Source organism: Manis pentadactyla, chromosome 2 (assembly GCF_030020395.1).
Source record: "Manis pentadactyla isolate mManPen7 chromosome 2, mManPen7.hap1, whole genome shotgun sequence".
In the NCBI taxonomy this organism is placed as follows: Eukaryota; Metazoa; Chordata; class Mammalia; order Pholidota; family Manidae; genus Manis; species Manis pentadactyla.
Window position 1 is genome coordinate 85,313,613 of NC_080020.1, and position 23,555 is coordinate 85,337,167.

The following is a 23,555-nucleotide window of genomic DNA, read 5'->3' on the forward strand; positions in this document are numbered from 1 at the left end:
GGTTCATTAGAAAGACATGGGAACTTGACAGTAGAATTATCTAGAGAAGAAAATTTCAGCATAGAGAATTCATCATGACCCCTGGCCATGAGATTTGGTTTTCTTGAGTATATAAAGGACCTGGTGTGATATAACATAGCCTTCAAAGTGAGCATGGGATGACTCAAATATGCTGACACACATACACAAACATACGCTCATGTACACACACACACACATTCCACAATACCAGTGCCAGCATTAGGTACAATTAGAATCATTTTTGCTTTCTGCTACATTTGAGCATCTCTTAATGGGGCAGAGTAGAGGGGCTGGAGAGGGCAGAGGCAGGGTGCCAGATTGGGTGGGGTGCACTGGACATGGAGGAATTTTCTAAATCATTCTAGATCTGATTAATCAAATTTTCATTAACAATGATCACTGTCACACCCATATTTATAAAAACTTGCCCTTGCATAAGTAATGAGGAGTAAATTGACTTAGAACACTTAGATTCACGAATCTCAATGTTTATTGAATGATTCTTCAGAATTAGGCACATACACTAAGACATGGTCCCTGCCCTCAAGGAGCTTCCAATCTAACGAACAAACATATACATAAAGAAGATCACAGCTACAAGATAGCTTATGACAAGCACCAAAAAATACTTTAGAGAGCAGATGTTAAAGAATTTCAGGCTAGGAAGAGACCACTGCAACTGAAGAGATCTTCATGAAGGAGGTGAGCCATGAGCTGCACCAAAGATGGGCAGGATTCACACAGGCAGAGGGCAGATGGGGGGTGCAGATGAGGGCTATGACAGGTGGGTGTGGGGGGCAGGGAACAGACCTTTCCAGCTGAGGCAGTTTTCATGCAGGGGAAACATGGTTAGAATAATTTCCCCAATTGAACAAGTCCAATCCAATTCCCTAGTGTACTGACAGAAGAAAATGTTACCTTTCTACTGCCTGTTGGATCCTTCTCATCCAGTTATTTCGTTCCTCCTTGGAGTTGGTATGAATTTCATACATCTCAGGACCAGCAGATGAAGCGCTGATTAGAAACATCCCTCTCTCCTCATTAGCAACTTCTCTAGCAATTAGTTTCTGAAGGGAAATAACTGATGGCTTCTGATCCTACATAAAAAGAGGACCTGCAGATGAAACAGCCTCCTATCGAAAGTGAGGGTCTCACAAAACATCACCTATGGAAAGCAGTGGTATTAGGCAAATCAATTTCACTTCAACCTTTTCCAAAGAGCTATGGAAGTAGAGGCCTTCTCCAGTGGGAAGGGTATGCTGAGGAGAGGATGGGAAAGGACAGGAGAATGTCCTGAAGAATTGGTGGCTTAAAATGACAACTTTTAAAAAGAGAGGGCAATCAGAGCAGTAAGAATACCAAAATGCCATAGTCAAGGGTGGAGGGATTTTTCTAGGAGGACATGGGATGAGAAACAGTGTACCAAACACTACCAAGAAACTGAGAAGGATGGGAAACCTGAAGAGCCCATTGGATTTTGCAGTACCAAGTACCTGGTACAAATACCAAGGAGTGGACTGTGAAAAGGAAGGACAGAGTCAGGAAGGGAGACCTCTGACCCCCAGGTATGACTATGTCTCTGCCATTGGGGTGCAGTGCACAGAAACAGGACTCTGATATTTCCTCTGGTCCCTGCAAATGCCTCTTCTCCCCACCATCTGGGTGAGCCCTGGGGGTCAAAATGGGTCTAATTCATCCTCATATGCCTAGCACATTACTTGGCATAAAGTAGGCATTCTATAAGTGTCTGTAGACCTAGATTTAGCACAATTCCATCAGAAGGGAAAGGAAGAAAGGCTAAAATTTGGCCTACAAGCTATAATTAAATTACCTCTTCTACCAACATCTCCTGTGTTACTTCAGTGTCCCATTCTAAGTACTGGGGATTCAAAGATGAGTAAGACACTGATACTTCTAATTTGGGGTAGGTAGCTGTAGTTGAAAGACCAGCCAAAAGAATGTCTGCAGGATGAACAGTTCTGGGGGTAAATATGAAGAATCTTCCTCGGTTTGCCGCTTCTCCCACTGTTTACAGAGTCAGCCACGGTGCGTGCCTGTGCTTCTCCCCCATGGATTGAGCGAGGCCCTCAACCAGAACATGCCACTTCACACCTCCCTGCTGACTCCCTGGTGCGGGTGCATCTGCTCTCCCAGCATCCCGCAGCTGAAGGTGTGTAAGATATGCCCAGAGTGCCTCTCCATCCCGTTCTTCTCCTCTTAGCACAGCGAAACAAAAACCAAACACTCCACAAAGGAGGACAGCCCCCCTGTCTGCCCAGTGCCCAGCTCTGCCTCTGCAAAGGGAAGCAAAAGCAGTTTCTTGGCAAAGCTTCTGGAATATGGCCCACTTTCATTAGGGAGAGCCCCTGAGCCCCAGTAACAGCTGTTATTCCATATGGATCTACTAAGATCTAATCTGCTTTCCTTCTTTCATTGCAGTTTTCATTTCCTCAGGTTGCAAGGTAAACGGCCTCTGTATATGAGGCAGCAGAGTAAGTTTGAATTGCTTAAGACATTAGCAGGCATGAAATCATATGAACCAGTTAGTGTTATAGAAGGAGGGGAGGTTGTGGGTCACATATTTAAAAAAATAGTTAAGTGGGTAGAAAGCAGCATTAATAAAAACACCAGCAAACCAAGAGGAATCCAGGACATGTCCATCATTATTCATACTGATCATACACAAACACTAAAGGTGATCGAAAATTCAAATGAAATCTCCAGAAATGGAGGTAACTTTGGAGACCAATGTCAAACACTCATGATGCAAAAGCCTGCAGACAGCAGAGATGTCCATAGCATTTTGAAAACAGGTTGGGCCAACATTTAAGGGATTCCACTTTTTTTTTTAACTTTAGGTTTATAGGTTCTCTGGAAAAGTTGAAGATTGACAATCCTGGGCCCATATCCTCATTTAAAAGCACTGGCTATAGCTGAGTCATCCCTGCACCAGTTCTCTACAGTCCCTACCACTCTCTACTGGCTCCTTGACACCAAACCTGCTCCAGTTCATTCATTTATACTTCCCGCCCAGTCCCTATAGGCACTGGAATGGACCACCTCTGCCACAGGGGAAGGAAGAGGAAAAGGAGCTGGTCCCTTAGCCCCATTGTTACACCACATTCATCTGTGATTCCATAAAGTGGCTGATTTGATTACTAAGTCCATTCATGATTCTGTTGTGATAACAAGATCTTAAGGTTGCCTCATATTTTGAACTTGCACTTGCATATCCACATGTTCACTGTCTTTATTGTTCATTCATTCTGAAATTATCTTGATGTTCAAGAGATCCTCCTAGACTCAGCATCCCAGGATGTAGTGGACACATCTACTTTTTCCTATTCATGTTATAGATTTGGGTCCTACTGCCATTTCTAGCTGGGTCCTCTTTAAAACCAAAATTCTCTAATAAGGACACTACTCCATCCTTCTGCTTTTTTCAGTTGCTTATCTCCTGGCCATTTTCAAATGCCTCATGTTTTCTGTGACATGTAGCAAGTAGCAAGGTAAGTATTAATTAAAGAAGTTTTCCTAACAGTGCAAGGAGCACAGAACCTCACCTCGGGGTATAAGCATGAGGATAACTCTAAAACACTAAGATGAGAACCATGAAATCCAGATACTTGTATACCCCTATCTAATGCATCGATTCCTTCCAGATGTTAACTGTAAAATGTTTATGACACATGGGCTGTGTCCGGTAAGTGTGTAGGATGTAACTCAAAAGCATATGCTTGGACAGGAGAGGGCGCTTGATTCTGTAAGGGTAGTGCTTCCTCTTTTGCTCCCTGATGTGACAAGGGCTTGCGTGGCTTCAGGGAGGCAGCTCTGTGTCAGGCTAACATGCTCAGTGAGCATTATCTCACTGTTGCCTGCAGCCAAGCACATTCTACCAAGAGGAGCTAAGTTGTAGCTGCCTTCAGTCTGGCATTTGGTGGATTGCATTCCTACCATCCAACTTAATGGTAAATGTGGCCTACAAGTGGCACAGATACCTCTTCAAGAGGTCAGAGCAGAGGGGCAGACTCATATTTCAAGCCAAACTGCAAGTTGAGCATCAAGGCTTGACTGAATCCATACACTCTGTTGTCCTAGAAAATAAGAGAGCTGTCTTTAGGCTGAGTCTAGTTCTTGATCCATCAGTAGTTCATCTGGCCTGTAATACCAGCCAAGAAGCAGGACTTGCTTCTCTTTCAGGTCTCTGGCTTTGAAGAAACCTTTGATGCTATAAAGGAGTGGTGTGAATGTTCTCTCTTCCAGCATGGTCTCTCAGCATCCCACAGGACAAACAAAACGGTCCACCCTCCCACATATTTGCTCCATGTTCTTTCGAGCATTCCACATAACAGCAGAGAGGGGTTAGTGGACAAATCAGTAGGCTGTCAGGAAATCACAATACTTACAATCCAAATGGATCAGGGACATGGGGACATGTTTAAAGCATCTTTTTGTTTTCTGGCGTAACTTTGTGAAAGAACCTCTGACCTTATACAACTTGGCATCGCTGTGCTGATAAGAGGCAATGTGCAGAGTAGGGTGAAGAAGCCTACTGGTCACCCTGATAAGCACAGATGGCAAGCCAGGCTCTTCTCCCTGCTTTTCTACTCAGAGTCCATCACTGGGCAGGCCTGCTTTTTTGTTTTCTCTGAATAGCATAACAGAAACTTCATTAAGCTTTGAATTTGCCAAAACCAGATGGAATCAATGATGTCTGCTAATGGTACGTGAGTATGCAATAATTCAACAGACGGTAAATACTAGCATTTTAAGGAGGCACCATTATACTGTCCATGTTGTTACTGCACCTTGGATGCTCTGACAGGACCCGATGCTCCATGGTGCTGACCAAAAGTTAATTGATGACATCCTTCCTCTTTAAGTGAGTCATTTTGGACCACATTTTATAAATGTTATAAAATACTGGTTTTATTGTTAGTCTAAGTTTAACTCAGTGCCAGCAATGAGATTTTTATAACACACTACAAAGATTAGTGTTATGTGAATCAACTTAGTAATCATAATCATTATGACAGAAGTAAGTGAAGGGCCCCCACCCATAAGATGGAGAACTTCCTGCTTCTCTTGCGGGTCCTCGGTTCCCGCCGGCACCACCTGAAGCCCAATCACCCCTCGCCCCCCTAATCCCAGCACCTAGCCAATAGCCACCAGCCCCGTAGAAGTGACACCTCAATCAGCTCATGCCCCTTCCTATATAACCCAGCACCTTTCCCTAATAAAGCGGAATTCTCCGGTGAATTGCTGCTGTGTGTCGCTCCTTTCCTTTCAGTAAGGAAGACTCTTCTTTAAACTTTAGATAACAGGATGGTGTTCTCTTGTTTGGCAGAAGGCACATGACAGATTTGAATGGGGTGAAGCAGCCCAGCTGGGAGAGAGAGTAAGGTGCCCAGTGACCTGCGGCTCCCAGCATGAACATCTGAGTTGCTGGGAAGTTGGGAAGTTGGGAAGTTGGGAGGATGGGGGATGGGGGATGGGGGATGGGGGATGGGGGTGGGGGCTAGAGGAAACACCAAGATAGCCAGATGGCAGAGGGCCACTGGGGGACTTGGAGCATTGCCTGTTCACCAACCAATACCAAACACCTCAATATTTGCCCAACCGGTTAAACGTCTGAGCCAGCTGACTACCAGTCTTGGTTGTGATACACTTAACACGCTTGTTAACCCAATTAGATACTTGTTAATGAACACTGCAATCACTAATAATAATGAGAATATAAAAGGGGCATGCTCTTGCCAATGACCATTTCAATTCACTATGAATTTCTAACATTTTTCAAGAAGATGTGGGATTGAACCATTTAAAATATGCATCACATGGCTATATACTTACAACTGCTGCAAAGATATATTTCTGGTCCTTTTCTTGTAAAAAGAGCAGCACATCAGTTAGAAGTAGAGCTAGGATATCTTCAAAGAAAAAAATCATTGATATTAATGAAGCAAATCATAGTTCAAATGCCTTATTAAATATTCTAATTTCATATTTGAAATTGAATTTTTTTAAAAACAAAAAGACTAAGATTTGTTCTATTGTGCTTTCATAAAAACATCTGAATTACATCCAAAGATGTATTTCATAGCTAACTCAGCTGATAAGCTGTGTAGATAAGCACACGTTTATACGTACACCTATAGGTACAGCTAAATCTCCAGCAAAATTTCATGTTGTGAGCTTTCAAAATGGAAGAAAAATAGCCAGTAGAAAAGAAGTTTCTAATAGAATGGAGCATGCCCTTACCTTTAAGGGAAAAAAGTAATTAAAACAGAGGGCAGCTTCTACCTTGAATTATATATACAAATCTGTTTTCTTGCATCTAAACCAGAAAGTAATTTGAAATCCTATACTTATAAATTGTCCACGGGAACCCATCTTTACCATACCACTAAACATTCTAATACAAAGTTACCAAACCGTTCATTCTATAAAATGGATCACCAGCGAGTAACTTGGAGCAACAGGATCTATGGATTGTGGTTAATATTTTAGTTGCAACATGGCAAGCTGCTGGTCAACAAATCCCATTTCAGTCACTAGTTGCAACCACCATTAAAACTTGAGAGTCCTCCAAATGGTAATAAACTTTGAGTAACTAGTAACCTCTTCCTCTCACTGCTTGCTTAAGGAAGTTATTAAGTTATATTTAAAAAAAGGAGAGCAAACCAGTGGTTCTTAGCCCTGGCTGCACACCAGACCCCCCTCCCCCCGCCCCCAGGTATATAAATGTACCCCTGTGCTTGGGCTTCATCCCAGACCAATAAAATCAGTATCTCTGGGAGGAGACTGGAGAGTCAGTACATTTTTTAAGATCCAGAGGCAATTCAAGAGTGTGGTCAGAGTTGAGAAAGCATGGATCATGCAAGGTCCTGGCTACATAATCAGTACTTCAGATCTGAATAAACTGTTTTAGACTTTAACCAAATTAATACAATCAAGTCAATGCCCTTTAGCCAACAGTAGCACAGAGGAAGAGTTTACACCCACAGCAATGTGTATGTTATGCATGATCACTCAGTAATAAAACGGGTGTTCAGAGTTCAATTCTCCCCCGAATGGTCTGAAGCCTTGGGCTGGGTCGGTGCACAAGTTCTGGGTGTATAGGTGTACCAGCTATACACCCCACATTTGCTGGAATATTTCCATGCCAACCATTAACATAATTCCCTTTTCCTTTTATCCAAACATCACAAACTTGCCAGTTCATAACATGTTACACATATGGCAGCTTTTGCCTGGGGCAGCAAACTCCCACTAAAAATGAGTAGCTTTGGCCACATCTGCCTGTTGAACTTCACATCTCGATCCTACAGGAATCTGTCCACTGACCCAGGGTTCATGTGTGTGACTGCATCTCTGAACCAGTTTTCTTCTGAAAATCTGTCCTCTGTTAAATGAATAACATACAAGAGAGAGGAAGAAATTGATCTATTAGAGTTACAATACCTTTGAAACGACCCGTTGCAGTTTTCCAGTAAACAAGGCCATCATATAATAAAGTCCTTTCTTTACTGATCAGTGCCTGCTTCCTGAACACATGGCCATTTTTTAGCTTTGTATATGTTTTGTTTTCGATCTTACTCAGAATCGCAAGCCATTTTTGGTTTTTCTCATATTCGCTGACTTTTAAATCCACTGCTGCAATCATGTCTTTAATTAAGCAAAGAGCTTTGCATAAGTCTTTATGTTCTTCAGTCCTTTCTGCGTGGGAAAGAAAGTATATAGAATAAGCCAGAGTGCTAAGGAAGAAATTTGTTTCTTTAAATACAATTAAATATATTATACAAATAGCAAAAATTCCATAACAAAAATGTTGGGTTAAATTCAAATATCAATTATCACTTTGCACTCCTTCTCCCAAAAGGAAGTGTTAAAATACTATAGGAGATTTACTTATCAGATGTGCTTCAGTTGAAACTCCAGTGTCTGGTATGACCTTCCCCATCAAGCAGAGAATTTGTTACATACTAATTTAGGCCTTCTTTCCAGCTTCCCAGACACAGGTCGTCAAATAATCCCTACACCAACTTTCTTAGAACTTAACCAACCCGTGGGTCCAAGTTGGGGTACTTTCATAAAAGTAGGGTGATTTGAATGGGCCCCAGTCTCACTGGCCTTCCTAGACCCCTCCCCTCCATAAAATATTCAAAATTATATTTCACAACTGCCTTAGCATAAGGGTGAATACATTAATATTTAAACATTTTTCAACCTAAAAAAGACAGGACCAAGGCGCTTGCCTAGCGGGTAAATTAGCCATGCCCAGGCCAAAAGAGCACATCATTATTGATTCCAGTTGTTATTTTTTAAAACACTGGGTACCTGCTCTCATCTCTAGATTATCTTAAGAAAAAATTCTGGAAGAGTTTTTGGAACAGCCTCCTATAACTCCAGATGAAGCTGAATTTAGCTCTTCATTCATTGAACTGATACATATTTATTGATTGATTGCCTATTCTGTGTAGCCACTGCAGTAGGCACTGAAGATCCAGTTGTGAACAGCACAGACACAGGCGTCTGAGATCGCTCAAGGACCTTATAGTCCAGCCACATACATTGACAGCATCTTAAAGGATGCCAGAAGTCACTCCTTGGAATTTGATGAACTGACAGGGTTAGAAATAGCTCCTTCAGAAATCATTCTCAATCTAAAATTCATTGCTTGAAAGAGTTGACATTTGTTGATAGGATCAATCCTACGTGTTTATCAGACTGCCGGCAGGGAAGGCAACAGGAAGATGAGGAAGAAGAGATTTTCAGAAGATCTGGATATAAGGAAATTGGAGAAGGGAAAGGCAAAGTATGAAGAAGTTTGCTTGGTTTGGGCTGCTTGGAGGAATTCAGACTATTTGCCAAGCTACATTATAAAAGAAAACTTCTCAAAATGGATCCAAACTCTAAGGCTTTAACAGTTTTTCTATAGTGAAAAGTCTTTCTGAATCAGAGGCCACAAGCATTTATAGCTGTTTACGACACCTTAGCTACGTTTAAAACTAATACAAGAGGCAAAGTCATCACTCACCCTTTGTGTACTGCAGTATCCTTTCCACTAAGACAGGGTACTTTGTAATGCGCTGAGTGACTAGCAGAATACATTCTGGAATTCCTCGGCGTCGAGCCAAAAGATTACTATTTCGGAGCTTAAGAAGAAAAAAAAAAACATGTATACATACACACACAAACTGCCAGTATTTTCTTTTTAGGCTGAGTTTACTAATACAAAGAATCTGTAACAGTGTCATTTCTATTCAGCTATAATAACATGCACATTAACTTGTGTACTTTGTCATTAATTTCATAAACCCAACTCTCCAAGATTTCAAGTTGAAGTTACTCTGATATGCTTGTAGTAAATTACCAAAGTGAGCAGGTTCCAATACTTATAAGTGATAAGATTCATGAAGAGCAAAAGTTTTGAAAAACATGTAGAAATCAAAGTTAGATTTTGAATTTTGAGTTTGTAGTTAACTCAACAAGTCTACCTTTCCATTTGTGATTACTCATCATGGCAAGAAAAGGTCCCTCCAATCAGGGCAACTTTTTTTTTCTAAAAATCTCAAAATATTCTTTAAGTTTTCAAGTTTTCAATACACACATACAAGAAAAGAAACAAAGAAGGAGAATCTGGTAGCATTCTTAAAATGTTACATAAAAATTTAGAATTCATCAAACTCTAATGGAAAATTTTTTTCAACAAATAAATTGGATACCAAAAAAGTGGGTGATGAAATGGGGAGCATTCAAGTTTTTAAAAATTTCAAAGATATAACCCCCCTATAGAGTATATGAACCTTAGACAGATTTTGATTTAGGCAATACAATTTTATGAGATAATTTAGAAAATTTGAAAATTTAAGTAGGCCATCATAATTTTTTAAAAGATAAATTGCTTGGAGATACATATTATACATGAAAATGATATGATGTTAAAATTTTGCTTCAAATGAATCCAGTGGGAGTAGGGTAGAAACCTTCTACTTTTACCACGGCTCTCTGATACATAACTTGTCAGAGCATGAAACAGTTTCCCAGGCTATTACAAAGATACTCAGAAGCATGGAAGACATAACTTCACACATTTAAGACACAAAAGGAAATGATTTGGGAGAAGTATTTTACTAACAAAGAGACTTCCCACCTTTGTCACAAACCTATTACACTTCCTTCTCCTTTCTCTGAAAAGCAGCCCTTAGGTGTGAAACTCGTTGAAATCATGTATGAAACAAGCATGAGTAAGTGTCACTTACCAATTTGTAAAAGACTTTTAAATACTTGCCTTAATAAAATTCTGAAACTTTTTATTCTGCTGGAGTTCTTTAAAGAGGCTAACGGCTTCTTTGTGATGGCTACAGAATTCTCCATATATTTTTTTCATTTTATTTGCATTTTCTTCTGAAAACTGAGAGGAATACATTTTAATGACGGTTTACAAACTTAGTCAATTCTAAACACTGAAAAGAACATGCAATTTTCATATGTTTTCATACATTCTTTTTAAATAAAGAATGAACATCATAGAATTTCTTAACACAATCACTTCTTTTCCCCACTTTTTATTAAACTAACAGGAAGTTGTCAAGAGGTAAGGGAAAGATCAACCAAATGTGATGATATGATGTTGAACTAATTTGATTATCAAAAAGCCAAGTGAAAAACATATCTTCTATTCTTTAAGTCTTTGTGCAACTCTGTCATTTCAATTTGTAGTTCCACTACTTTTACATATTGAAAAGAAGGTTTGTGGCAACATGTGGAGGTCCGCAGGAAGGTCTGACCTCCTACAGTGGCTAACTAATCATGTCCATGGACTCAGTCCTCAGTTGGGCATTTGATGTTTGTTGTCAACGTGTCACAAATGGATCAAGAGGCAAGTCATCATAAGATATAAGAGAAAGATGAATAACCATAATGCCAATTTATTAACTGATAGACAAAAGTAGAGATGTGGGCTGGATATTTCAATAAGCTTGACCTGTAGAAAATCTCTGTAGAAAAATCTATATGGTTCCAACTTAGAATCATAAGGTGGTATGGAGAGAATAAGCTGAGTTATTTAAATGCCAATGTTGCAGACTCTGATGGCTCAATATGTACATGTCCCATTATAGATCATTGCAACAGAACTCAGAACACACACACCCTTCTCTCAGAAAGCACTGAAATTTACATCAACATCTCTGGTCTTTTCACCTTTGCTTACAATTTTATCTATGCTTGAGCTCCCTAAGTCTGATGAGATGATCCCCAAATCATCTAAAATTACTCAAAAAAAAAAGAAAATCTTGAGTGTAAATCTAACAAAACACATACAGGTGTTGGATGCTGAAAACTCCACAAGGCTGGTGAAAGAAATCAGAGAAGATGTGAATACACAGAGAGAGATGATTGTAATTGGAAGATTCAATATAATAAACATGTCAATTCTTCCAAATTGATATCAGAATTAATGCAATTCTTATCAAAATCCTAGCAAGTTTTTTGTAGATACAGATAACATAATTATTCTAGAATTTATATGGAAGAGGAAGGAATTAGAATACCTAAGAACAATTTTGAAAAAGAAGAATAAAGTGGAAGGACTCGGTCTACCCAACTTCAAAATTACGTGGCTACAAAAATACCTAGGAATAAACCTAACCAAGGAAGTAAAAGACATATACCCTGAAAACTACAAGACACTCTTAAGAGAAATTAAAAAGGACACTAATAAATGGAAATTCATCCCATGCTCTTGGGTAGGAAGAATTAATATAGTCAAAATGGCCATCCTGCCTAAAGCCATCTACAGATTCAATGCACTCCCTATCAAAATACCTATAGCATTCTTCAATGAACTAGAGTTAATAATTCTAAAATTCATATGGAAAGACAAAAAAGCCCAAATAGCCAAAGCAATCCTGAGAAGGAAGAATAAAGCATGGGGAATTATGCTCCCTGACTTTAAGCTCTACTACAAAGCCACGGTAATTAAGACAATTTGGTGCTGGCACAAGAACAGACCCACAGACCAGTGGAACAGATATAAACCCAAGCATATATGGTCAATTAATATACAAAAAAGGAGCCATGGACATACAATGGGAAAATCACAGCCTCTTCAACAGCTGGTGTTGGCAAAACTGGACAGCTACATATAAGAGAATGAAACTGGATTATTGTCTAACCCCGTACACAAAAGTAAACTCAAAATGGATCAAAGAGCTCAATGTAAGTTATGAAACCATAAAACTCTTAGAAGAAAACATAGGCAAAACTCTCTTGAACATAAACATGAGCAACTTCTTCATGAACATATTTCCACAGGCAGGGGAAACAAAATAAAAAATGAACAAGTGGGACTATATCAAACTAAAAAGCTTATGTACAGCAAAGGACACCATCAGTAGAACAAAAAGGCATCCTACAGTATGGGAGAATATATTCATAAATGACATATCTGATAAGAGGTCATGTGCCTCAACAAACAAAAAGCAAATAATCCAATTAAAGAATGGGCAGAGGATCTGAACAGACAGCTCTCCAAAGAAGAAATTCAGATGGCCAACATGCACATGAAAAGATGCTCCACATTGCTAATCATCAGAGAAATGCTAATTAAAACCATAATGAGATATCACCTCACACCAGTTAGGATAGCCACCATCCAAAAGGCAAACAACAACAAATGTTGGTGAGGATGTGGAGAAAGGGGAACCCTCCTACACTGCTGGTGGGAATGTAAATTAGTTCAACCATTGTGGAAAGCAGTATGGAGTTTCCTCAAAAAACTCAAAATAGAAATACCATTTGACCCAGGAATTCCACTCCTAGGAATTTACCCTAAGAATGCAGCAGCCCAATTTGAAAAAGACATATGCACCCCTATGTTTATTGCAGCACTATTTACAATAGCCAAGAAATGGAAGCAACCTAAGTGTCCATCAGTAGATGAATGGATAAAGAAGTTGTGGTACATATACACAATGGAATATTATTCAGCCATACGAAGAAAACAAATCCTACCATTTGCAACAACATGGATGGAGTTAGAGGGTATTATGCTCAGTGAAATAAGGCAGGCAGAGAAAGACAAGTGCCAAATGATTTCACTCATAGGTGGAGTATAAGAACAAAGCAAAAACTGAAGGAACAAAATAGCAGCAGACTCACGGAACCCAAGAATGAACTAACAGTTACCAAAGGGAAAGGGACTGGGGAGGAAAGGTGGGAAGGGAAGGCTAAGGGGAATAAGGGGCATTATGATTAGGACATACACTGTAGCAGGGGACATGGGGAAGGCAGTATAGCATAGAGAAGATAAGTAGTGACTCTATAGCATCTTACTGCACTGATGGACAGTGGCTATAATGGCGTATGTGCGGGGACTTGATAATGGGAGAAATCTAGTAACCACAGTGTTACTCATGTAATCATATATTAATGATACCAAAATTTAAAAAGAAAGATGATTACATGGCTACAATAATTAAGACTGTGTTGAAGGACAATACCCAATGGATTTTTTGACAGAAGAGTGCAAGCAGTTCAGTGGAGGATGATTTTTCAATAAATGGCATGGAGCAAATGGACATACAGAGACCAATTTAAAAAAAAAAGGAACCTCAATCTAAGTCTCCTATCTTATATAAAAATTAACTCAAAATGGATCATAGACTTAAATTTAAGACCTAAAACTATAACTTTTAGAAAAAGAAAATAGGAAATCCTTAAGATCTCCAGTGAGAAAAGAGTTCTTAGACTTGAAACCAAAAGTCTGATCCTTAAAAGGAAAAACTGAAATGTCAGACTTCGTCAAAATTAGAGAATGATAAGACAAGTTACAGACCTAAGAAAGTATTTGCAAACAACATATCTGACAATGGACTGGTATCTAGAATAAATAAAAAATGTCAATATTCTACAGTAAGAAAACAAACAATCCAATTAGAAAATAAACAAAAGGCATGAACAGACATTTCACTAAAGAGGACATACAGATAGCAAATGAGCCCAAGAAAAGATGTTCATCATCATAATCCATTAGGGAGTTGTAATTTAAACTACAGTGAGATTTCACTACATACCTCTTAGAATAGCTAAAATAAAAAAGTAATGAACCTGAATCCTGGTGAGGATGTGGGGAAACCAGATTACTTATACATTGTTGATGAGAATATAAAATGGTACAGCCACTCTGGAAAACAGTTGGCAATCTTTTACAAAATTGAGTATGTAACTCCATACAATCCAGAAACTGGACTCCCAGGCATTTATTCCAGAGGAATGAAAAAAACTTACATTTGCATGAAAATCTATGCATGTTTAAAGATAAAGAAGTTTTATTTGTAATACCCAAAAACCAGAAACAACCTGATGACCTACAGGTGAATGACTGAATAAGCTGGTACATCATACCCTGGACTACTACTTAACAATAAAAAGGAGTGAACTATTTGTTAGACACAACCACCTGGATGATTCTTGAGAGAATTATGTTGAGTGAAAGAAAGCCAGTCCAAAAGAGATTATATACTGTGTGTGTAATCAATGTAACATGTATGTAATTTATATAACATTACAAAATGACAAGTTTATAGAAATAGAGAATAAACCAGCAGTTGCCAGCAATTGGGGAGGGAAGTAGGTGTGGCTACAAACTAGTCAGATGAGGAATCCCTGTGCTGATGGAGATGTTCTGTAGCTTGACTGCATCACTATTGGTGTCCTGGTCATGATACTGTATTACAGTTTTGCAAGCTGTTACCAAGGGTGTGGGGATAATTTAAAAAACAAGTAAGTTTAAAATGCCAAATCCCAGGTCCCACTCCAATCCCATCAAAATAAAACCACTGGTATGCTGGAACAAAGGATTCCTCATTTTTAACAAACTTCAGGAAATTCTGATGCACTGGGGTGAAAAACTGCTTTATACTAACTACATTCCTCACATTCCCAATTTATCACCACTATGGAAAGCTTCCATTGACTAAATTACCATCATATTCCAGCCCAGAGTGTGGGCTTTCCCCCAATTCTTATCTCATGCACCCTTAAACAGCTTGTTCTTTGTTCCACACTCATATCCACTGTCTAAGGATTTTGCTAATTTATTCCTCGGGAGACAATTTTATTTACATGGAATTGGGGAGAGGAAGATACCTTGCCATACCCACTATGCATGGCCAAGAACAGAAACACAAAAGCAGATTTAAATCCTTTTCCCTGACTCCAGGCACCTTTGCCCAAAGGAGTGGTGTGTGTGTCATCCCAAAGCAGCGCTCCAGGCTCACCCTGGGTGACACAACTTCCCAAACCGTGCTTCAGATGGAAGCCTTGCTTTCACCCACAGAAATTTAACAAAAATACAACTGGTGGATATGTGAAATTTTTGCTAGCAACTTAAGCACAAAATGTTTTAAAAGATTAGAATTAAGACACAGTAAAGTCATGATTATTTGTATTAAGAAAAGGGATAGAAATAATTTCAAATAACAAAATAACCACCTTGCACTTCATTTTTGTATCCACTCAGATTCTAATTCACTTACACACATTCAGACAGTTTTATTCAAACTATCCTGCAAAGTATGACCCTTACCTGGCACTATAAGTTTCACATGATTTATGATGACAAAACAGGTCTAGGACTTAAAAGATAAAAAAGATAAACCGCAAAGCTAATGACTCTTTGACTGAAAATTTATGTGGATTTTTATTATTAGACATGTGGAAGTAGTATTAGGCAATTAAGTGGGATTTTTCAGTTTGCTTTTGTGCATTTAAAATGTTTCTATTTAAGTATACTTGGTATCAATGAACTGGCCAATTTTTAGCACACAAATCAACAGCTAAACTCCACTGCTGTGTGTGAGAGGGTGAAACTAAGTCGGAATTAATACTTTGGAGATGATGACACTTTGGCATCCACACAGAGAAAGCCAAGCTAAGGTAACTAAGGGGGAACCTCAACGTCTTCCCCAAGTGTTGTAAGGGACTGCAAAACATGGCATTCAAGGGAATTCCTGATTTTTTTTTCTAACTGACCCACTCATTCAATAAGTATTTATAGTACCAAGCAGTTTTAGGTACTGAAATACAGGAATAACCAAAATAGACAAGAATCTCTGTCTCACTGGGACTTAGAGGCTAGTGATGATAAAAACCTTCCCCAGAATGTCACTATGGATGCCTCAAGATACATTCTTAACTCATTGTTGCAAGGTCATATTTTGATTCAAATCCCAGGAATGTCACTTAAGAGATGTATGAAACTGAGAAAGTCATTACCTTCTCCATGCCTCAGTTTTTCTATTTGTATGATAGAGAAAACGTCTCGCTCACAGCGTGTGAATGTAAAATGAAGTAATATAAACAAAAGTACCCTAAAAGTGCCTGACCCACTATGGTTGCTGAATACACACGACTAACTTCTCCATGAGTATGTGTCCATGGAAAGCCTCTTTTGGAAAGCTCAAGGCAGCCACTATGAATTATCAAAGGTAAGTTCTGGTTTAGCTTTTAATTAGGAGAGTAGCACAGCCCATTATCAAGATGCTTCAAACACACAAAGCACCTAAAATGTGTCTATTTTTAGTGGGATTTGCTTGTCTTGTCCCCCAGACATGAACTTCAGGGCTTTAATGACAATAAATCTGTCTCACTCCTAAGATACAGCAGCATTTGTCTTGGAGATATTGGTATAACTGTCATGGGCCCACTGGGGGCTACATCACTAGAGAGCCCATCACAATAAGAAGTCTGGGTAGCATTTTCCTAAGGGATTTATGGCTGCGCTGCCAGGTGGCGGCAGTGACAGTCAGAGATAATCCCACCAAGTCCTGTGACACACCAAGAGTCAGTCACTGCCTGTTAAAACCTCTCAGGCACCAGTCACACAAACCAGTATCAAGTAAAAGAAAATCAAACCCATCTGCCAATAGTGATAATGAAATCAGTTCTAGCTCTTCCTAGACTTTGAACACTGTAGAGTCTACAGGCCATCAGGTTTTTGAGGGTAGAGACTTTAAACCTTTCTTACCTGTTGTACAAGAATATCTCCAATGCTGTTAATGATAAAATTCCTGTCATCTCCAGCACAGGATTCCTGCCTTCGCTCCTTCATACTATAAAAGAAATGCCTATGGATTTCAAGTAACTCATCTAGGCAGGGGAAGATTTTGTCCACGGTGCCATGATCAAGCTGCAGCTCCTCCTTCATCCCTTTCCTGAAGACCTCGGACATGATGAACAGGGTCTGGATGTGGTGCATCTCTGTCTGCATTAGCTCTGATACATATGGGCAGAAACCAGTGTTAAAAAAACAAGTATCCCTGTTGACCTAAATTAGTTGCTAAACACTCCACATTTTACAAATTCAAAAAGAGGGAATGGTTAGGTATAACAATATTCTTCCACTATAAAAGTCAGCGTTGATTAAACATTTAATATAAGCTTGAAACATTAAACTATTTTCTTGTTTCCTTTTCTCTTATTTCTTATATTTGAAGAGGATATGTATAAGCCCAATACATAAGAATCCAAAGTATCTGAAACTCTCATAACTAGCTAGGTATCTTTAGTTAGGAAACAGGCCTTATTTGCCCCTGAATGCTCTATAAAATAGAACGTAGCTTGCCAATTTTCTTTCTTTTTAGTTTTTGCATTGAGTAGGAGCACAATTAGTTTGGTGCATTAGATTGAATTACATAGAATAAAATTCCTTATGCAGGCAACAGTAGGTCCTTCTATTGCTGGATCTGTCTTGAAAATTCTTTCTCCAGGAGGACAATAATGTTTCATGATCAAGGCTCATCAAGGAAAAAAAAAGACAAACCAAAGAATGGGAGAAAATACAATTCTACAAGGCCTCTGTACTTGCTGTTACTACTACCTGAAATGCTCTTTCCCCCAAAATCCATCTAACTCCTTCCCAAAGCCTTCCAGGTCTCAACAATTACTTTTTCTCATAAATCTTCCCTGAATACCATATCTGCAATTTAATACCCCTTGTCCCAACGTTGGATATAGCCTACTACTCTATTTTACTTCTTAGCACCTATCACTACCTACAGCCTATTATCTACTTTACTTCTTTTTTACACTACACTGTGGGTTGTATATTCTCTGACTCCCCACAAGAAAGTAAGTTCATGAGAGCAGAGAATATGTACATTTTGTTTGGTGTTATTTCTCTAGTTTTTAGATATATGCCTGGCAAATAATGGTGCTAATATTTGTTGAATGGTATACATTATTTATTTCTCACAAACAAAAAATAGGTCATATTATCTATACTTTTAGCTGAATAAACTGAGTGCCTAAAGGTAGGAAATAACTTGCTCCATACCTCAGGGCAAGTAACAGGCTTCCTCTTAGAGAAGAAAAGCTGAAGAAGCACAGGGGGGCCAGCTAGATGATAATAGCTAAATGATATCACAGAGAGATCTGACCTGTTACATGGGTACCCAAGGAGTCAGGTGGAATCAATGGATAGAAATAGGGGAGAAAAATTTATTAGCAGAGATTAATAGAATTAAAACTCAATGTCTATGGGAAGAGAGCATTCTAGAAAATGGAGATGTTCAAGAAAAATTGTATGATCAGGTTGCAGGGCTATGGCAACAATGATTAAAGTACTAGAATGAACACGGAATTTTATATTTTTCAAAGACCTTGAATGATTTTCAAACAGAAATGTTTAATAAAGTGTGGCTGCCAAGGACACCAATTATTAAACTTTTATGGAAAAAGAAATGCTGGGATTTCCAGTAAAAGGAATGACAAATAAGGAAAAAAAATAGAAAAAATCTGATAAAGAACTTGCATCCAGAATATATAAAGGACTCTTACCCACTTCACAACAGGCAAAATACCTGAATAGTTGTTTCTCCAAAGAGATACACAAATAGCCATTCGGCACATAAAAGGATGTTCAATATCAATAGCCATCAGGGAAATGAAAATAAAATCCAAAGCAAGACACCACTTCATACACACTAGAATATTTGTAATAAAAAGGATGGGCAATAAAGAGGTGTTGGTGAAGATGTGGAGAAATAGAAGCCCTCATACACTGCTGATGGAAATATAACAGCTGGCAGTTCTTCAAAAGGTTAAACACAAAATTACCATGTGACCCAAAAAGTGGAAACCCAAAATGACCATTAACTGATCATTAGATGAACAAAATGTGGTGTATTTATAAAGAAATATAATACAGCCATAAAAAGGAATGGAGTACTGACATCCAACATGGCTGAACTTTGACAACAATAAGTCAGTCACAAGACACCACATATTGTACAATCCCACTCATGCAAAATATCCAGACTAGGCAAATCTAGGGAGACAGAAACTAGATTAGTGGTGCCAGGAGCTGATGGAAGGGGACCTGGGGAGTGACCGCTACTGGATACAGTGTTTCTTTTCGGACTGATGAAAATGTTCTGGAATTAGATGGTGGTTGATGATGCTACAACTTTGTAAATATACTAAACACCACTAGACTGTGCACTGCCAAGGGGGAGTTTTAAGATAAATGAATTACATATCAATTTTTAAAATGCCCCATGAGAGGAAATAATAATTCACAATTTGTGGGAGCACCAGAAGTACAAGCTCTAGACTAATGAGTATTTCCAGACTCACATGTTCTGAGAAATAATCTAAAATAGCAATCATGAGGGATAAACAAATCTAAATATAGCTTTATTTTATCATAAAACTAAAATATCTTTAATTGGGAGCCCACTAACTTCAAATTATTATTTCCTATCATGTTTTTTAGCACCTACTCTGTACTAAACTAAGCACCTATTTATATCATTTCTTTTAATCCACTTATCCATTATGACCCAAAAAATAGGAATGATTTTCCTCATCCTTAAAGAGAGACAATGAAGATGATAAAGGATTTTCCCCTCACTACAAGCCTTTTTGAAACTAAAGGTCATGTTATGAATTATACAACATAATTCATCCCAAAGGATTAGGTTATTTTTAACATATGAAATTACAAGGTAAATAAAGAATAATTACAGCATAATGTAAATTGCATGAGAAATATTAAAGGGGGCAGCATCTTCCTTTCCAAAACAACTCCTGCCTATACAGCCCTGGACAGATTACAAAACATGCTCACATATCATCTCATCTGACCTGCAGAACCACCACCTGGCACAAGTGAGAAGGGGTCCCTTATTGCCACTGGGCTTTTACACCTATACTTACATACATAGGACTAGTGAAACTACGAGCTAGACTCATCTTTAAAGTCGGGCAAATTCTTGGAACCACACTGCAACATCTACTTTGTACTTGAACATTTTTTAAACTTCATTTTTTTCCTAACTAGTCTATAATTTTATTCCCCTAATTCAGACTGCCTGCTCCCCAAAACAGTATCAAATCATAAACTCCCACCAGAGTTAAAACCCATCCTCAGGACTGCAGCATGCAGTTGACATTGCTCTGATCTTTGCAAGGGTTGCCAATCCCATTGCGGTCTATATGAATGGCACTCCCTGTATGTGCAACAAATGACAGGGCCATATATGCAGCAGCAATGTTCACCCTACATCAACATATCTGACAGTTTACTGTGAGTCTTACAATAAAAGAATATAGGCCATGCCTAAGTAAACTTGAAAAGGGTATGTGAAATAAAATTTGCTTTATCCCAGGTACCTCTAATGTCTCACTTAAGGCTCACAACATTTTAAATCCGAATGTCATTATCCCAATTTTAGAGATGTAGAGACTGAAGTCCAGGTGATAATAAGTTCAGTCTCAATAATTTGTCTGAGATCAAGTAACTAGAAAATGTAGAAGTGGGTATGAACCCAGGTCAGTAAGGCTTCACATTCCATGCCGTTTGCTCTGCATCCCCTGCTTCAGCCTAAAGAGCGTATCTGAAATGCTTACCAAAAATGACATCCTGTCTTTTGATGACATCCTTCTCCTGCCTGTTACAAAACGAGGGGTCCACCACAAGACTCCAGGACTCTGCTTCCAACCCCTGGGCGTCGCTGCTGAGGTCACTCCACAAAGATGAATCCACTACGTCTGACGTGTTTAAAAGATTAGAATCAGAGTAACACACATAACCCAGGCGGGCCTTCAGAAGTACCCCGTTTATGGACCCATCACACCAGTGAACCTGCTATGAATATACAAATGACTGAGCCAATTACTGTTTGTGTGGAGCTGAAACATCTGCCAAGCATACTGGCAAAATGATCCAAATCCAGATGGCTCTCAGGAAAGCCAAGGAGAACCAGATATTAAAACAGTGATTGTGGATATGCAAGAAAAAAAAACATTTGAAGATGCTTTTGTTTTGGCTTGCTCTATATTAGTTTATTTTTGGTAACCTTCAGAGTCCATAATGTGCTTACAAAATCTAGAACAAATCGATTTCTTTTGCACTGTTTAGTGAAATCTGAATTTTGCACTTGTCCATTTGATCTGCTTGCTGTTTGACTTGCTGTCCTTACATGAAGCTGGGTGTAAGGCTTGAGTCACATGTATATATAGATTTTTCTGACAGAATTTGACAACACACACATGCACACACCCCAACCCCTTCAGGACAACAAAATCCTATGTCCAAACAGCACTCTGGAAAGCAATTCCAACTCAAAGCAGTGAAGATGAAATAACAATGAATTTAAAGGCTTATATTTAAAATAAAAGAAACAGATTCCTGGGGCAGAGTCCACTCCTTTCTCTTGTCACTTGACTCTCCTTCATTTACTGATACAGTTTTGGTACAAAAAGCAATTCCCCGTATTAAATCCTATCTTAAAAAATCTGTTTTCTAAAAAAGTGTTTTTACGCCCCTACAAGTAGGAGGCACTAGATGGGGATAAATCTCACAGATTTGGGAAGTCCAGTATAATGAACTGAAGTGTATATATTTTAATGTATGATTCTATTCCGATTCATCACTTTTTTAAGCATAACAACACATAATATACTTTATTCTTTTCCTTTTGTTCATGACATCTACCCATTAAAAAGAATGTCATATTTCCTTGGTCCCTGTCTGGGAATCTCCTCTGGGGCTCAATTTTCATTCTTATCATCAGAAGAACCTATACCAAAGAGACACCAAGAAACAAAATTCAAGAAGAACACAGAGTATGTCTCAATCTCACATCTCTCAGGAGACATTCCTGTGGGCAAATGCTCACAGGAACATAAGTAAATGCAGCCATGTCTTCTCCTCACCTTCCATTAAGAAAGACTCCGTGGAGGGAGAAGACCCCATGGACTGTAGCAGCTCATCAGAGTGAGACCTGCTTCTCCAGTTGTTCCCGTCACTTTCAGACTCCAAGGATGTCCCTGACCTCCTGAAGCTGGACAGAGGGAGGCAGGGAGAAGAGTTAACCCCCACGACGACTCTGAGACATTTGGATGTAACCACACAGAGCCTTACCTTTCCAATGTGGTGCCTGGAACGCTTCTGGACAACGGATGGACCTGCCCTGCAGTTTCTTTCCTCCCGGTTGGCAGTCCAATAGGCATGGAGGAGGAAGGATGCAAGGAGAGCCCGGGCTGTGGGGCGTCTCTAAATGAAGAATCTGGAAATCAGAATGGATGCTTCAGGTGGTTTTCACAGAGGGCAGTAATTACAAATAAAGACAGTCACTTCAAGGAAAAAGCTAAGCCCTGGAATGGCTGCTTCTTGAGACTAGTCTCCCTGCCACATCCCGACACCTGCTTCAAATGTCCCTTCCACTTCACATACCCGATATCCATCGGGCAGGTCTGCTTTAGCACATCCCCTTGGAGACTGTGGGTGGCTGGGATTGCACAAACAAGAAAATGGAATGGGGAAACACTGAGACAGCTTTCCATAAACCACTGCTTGTGCTCCTTAGAGTCAGCTTTAAATAGATGCAAGGTGTTATTAGCACTACTACCAGAATGCATATTGTGTGTATAAACAAGCACATGCACACAAACACAGAGAATGTCAATGGATTGGAATGATGCTGGGGAGTTTGTTCTTTACAGTATAAGATTTTCAGACAAATGAAGCCCATGAGCCAAGCTGAGGTATTCTCTCTCACATACTGAAAACTAAATACTTTTCTGGTGCATTCTAAATTGTTATGGGCATATATGCACTTACGTTTGATGTGTGCTAGCTCCAAAAACATTTCAGTCCTATAATATCATAGCTGTAGCATACACCTCCTCAAACAAAAGGGGGAAAGTACTTATATGGAATCTCAGGATATTATGAAGGAGTTTACACATGTATGATTTAATTTGATTCTCATGACTTTCAAGTAAAAAGAAGAAATGTATGGTATTCTGTCAATTCTAAGACACTTTTGTTTTCATGCTTACATTATGAAATTGAGAAGTACCTTACAACTGAGGTCAAAGGGATTTCCAGTAAATGCTGTCACAGTTGTTACTGCCCATACTAGCTTAACCTCATGTAACCTTGTGTAACATCACACCCAATCACATGTCAGCATGAATCTGCATACCTCATTATCCCCTGGTTTAAGTGGTTTTTAAAA

At 39.0% G+C, this 23,555-nt stretch overlaps 1 protein-coding gene across 4 annotated transcripts in view; it reads right to left on the minus strand.

Annotated features, from left to right (window-relative positions):
- ARHGEF28 (Rho guanine nucleotide exchange factor 28) overlaps positions 1–23,555 on the minus strand; it is a 309,233-nt gene that overhangs the window by 49,921 nt on the left and 235,757 nt on the right. For all 4 annotated transcript variants that reach the window (XM_036886062.2, XM_036886063.2, XM_057494358.1 and 1 more), the window contains 9 exons: positions 22,457–22,601; positions 22,249–22,376; positions 20,941–21,081; positions 17,057–17,304; positions 10,316–10,438; positions 9,062–9,179; positions 7,486–7,740; positions 5,875–5,951; positions 940–1,118 (listed from right to left, as the gene is read on the minus strand). In XM_036886062.2, the coding sequence (XP_036741957.2) occupies positions 940–1,118; positions 5,875–5,951; positions 7,486–7,740; positions 9,062–9,179; positions 10,316–10,438; positions 17,057–17,304; positions 20,941–21,081; positions 22,249–22,376; positions 22,457–22,601 (1,414 nt within the window). The remainder of the gene's footprint in view (positions 1–939; positions 1,119–5,874; positions 5,952–7,485; positions 7,741–9,061; positions 9,180–10,315; positions 10,439–17,056; positions 17,305–20,940; positions 21,082–22,248; positions 22,377–22,456; positions 22,602–23,555) is intronic.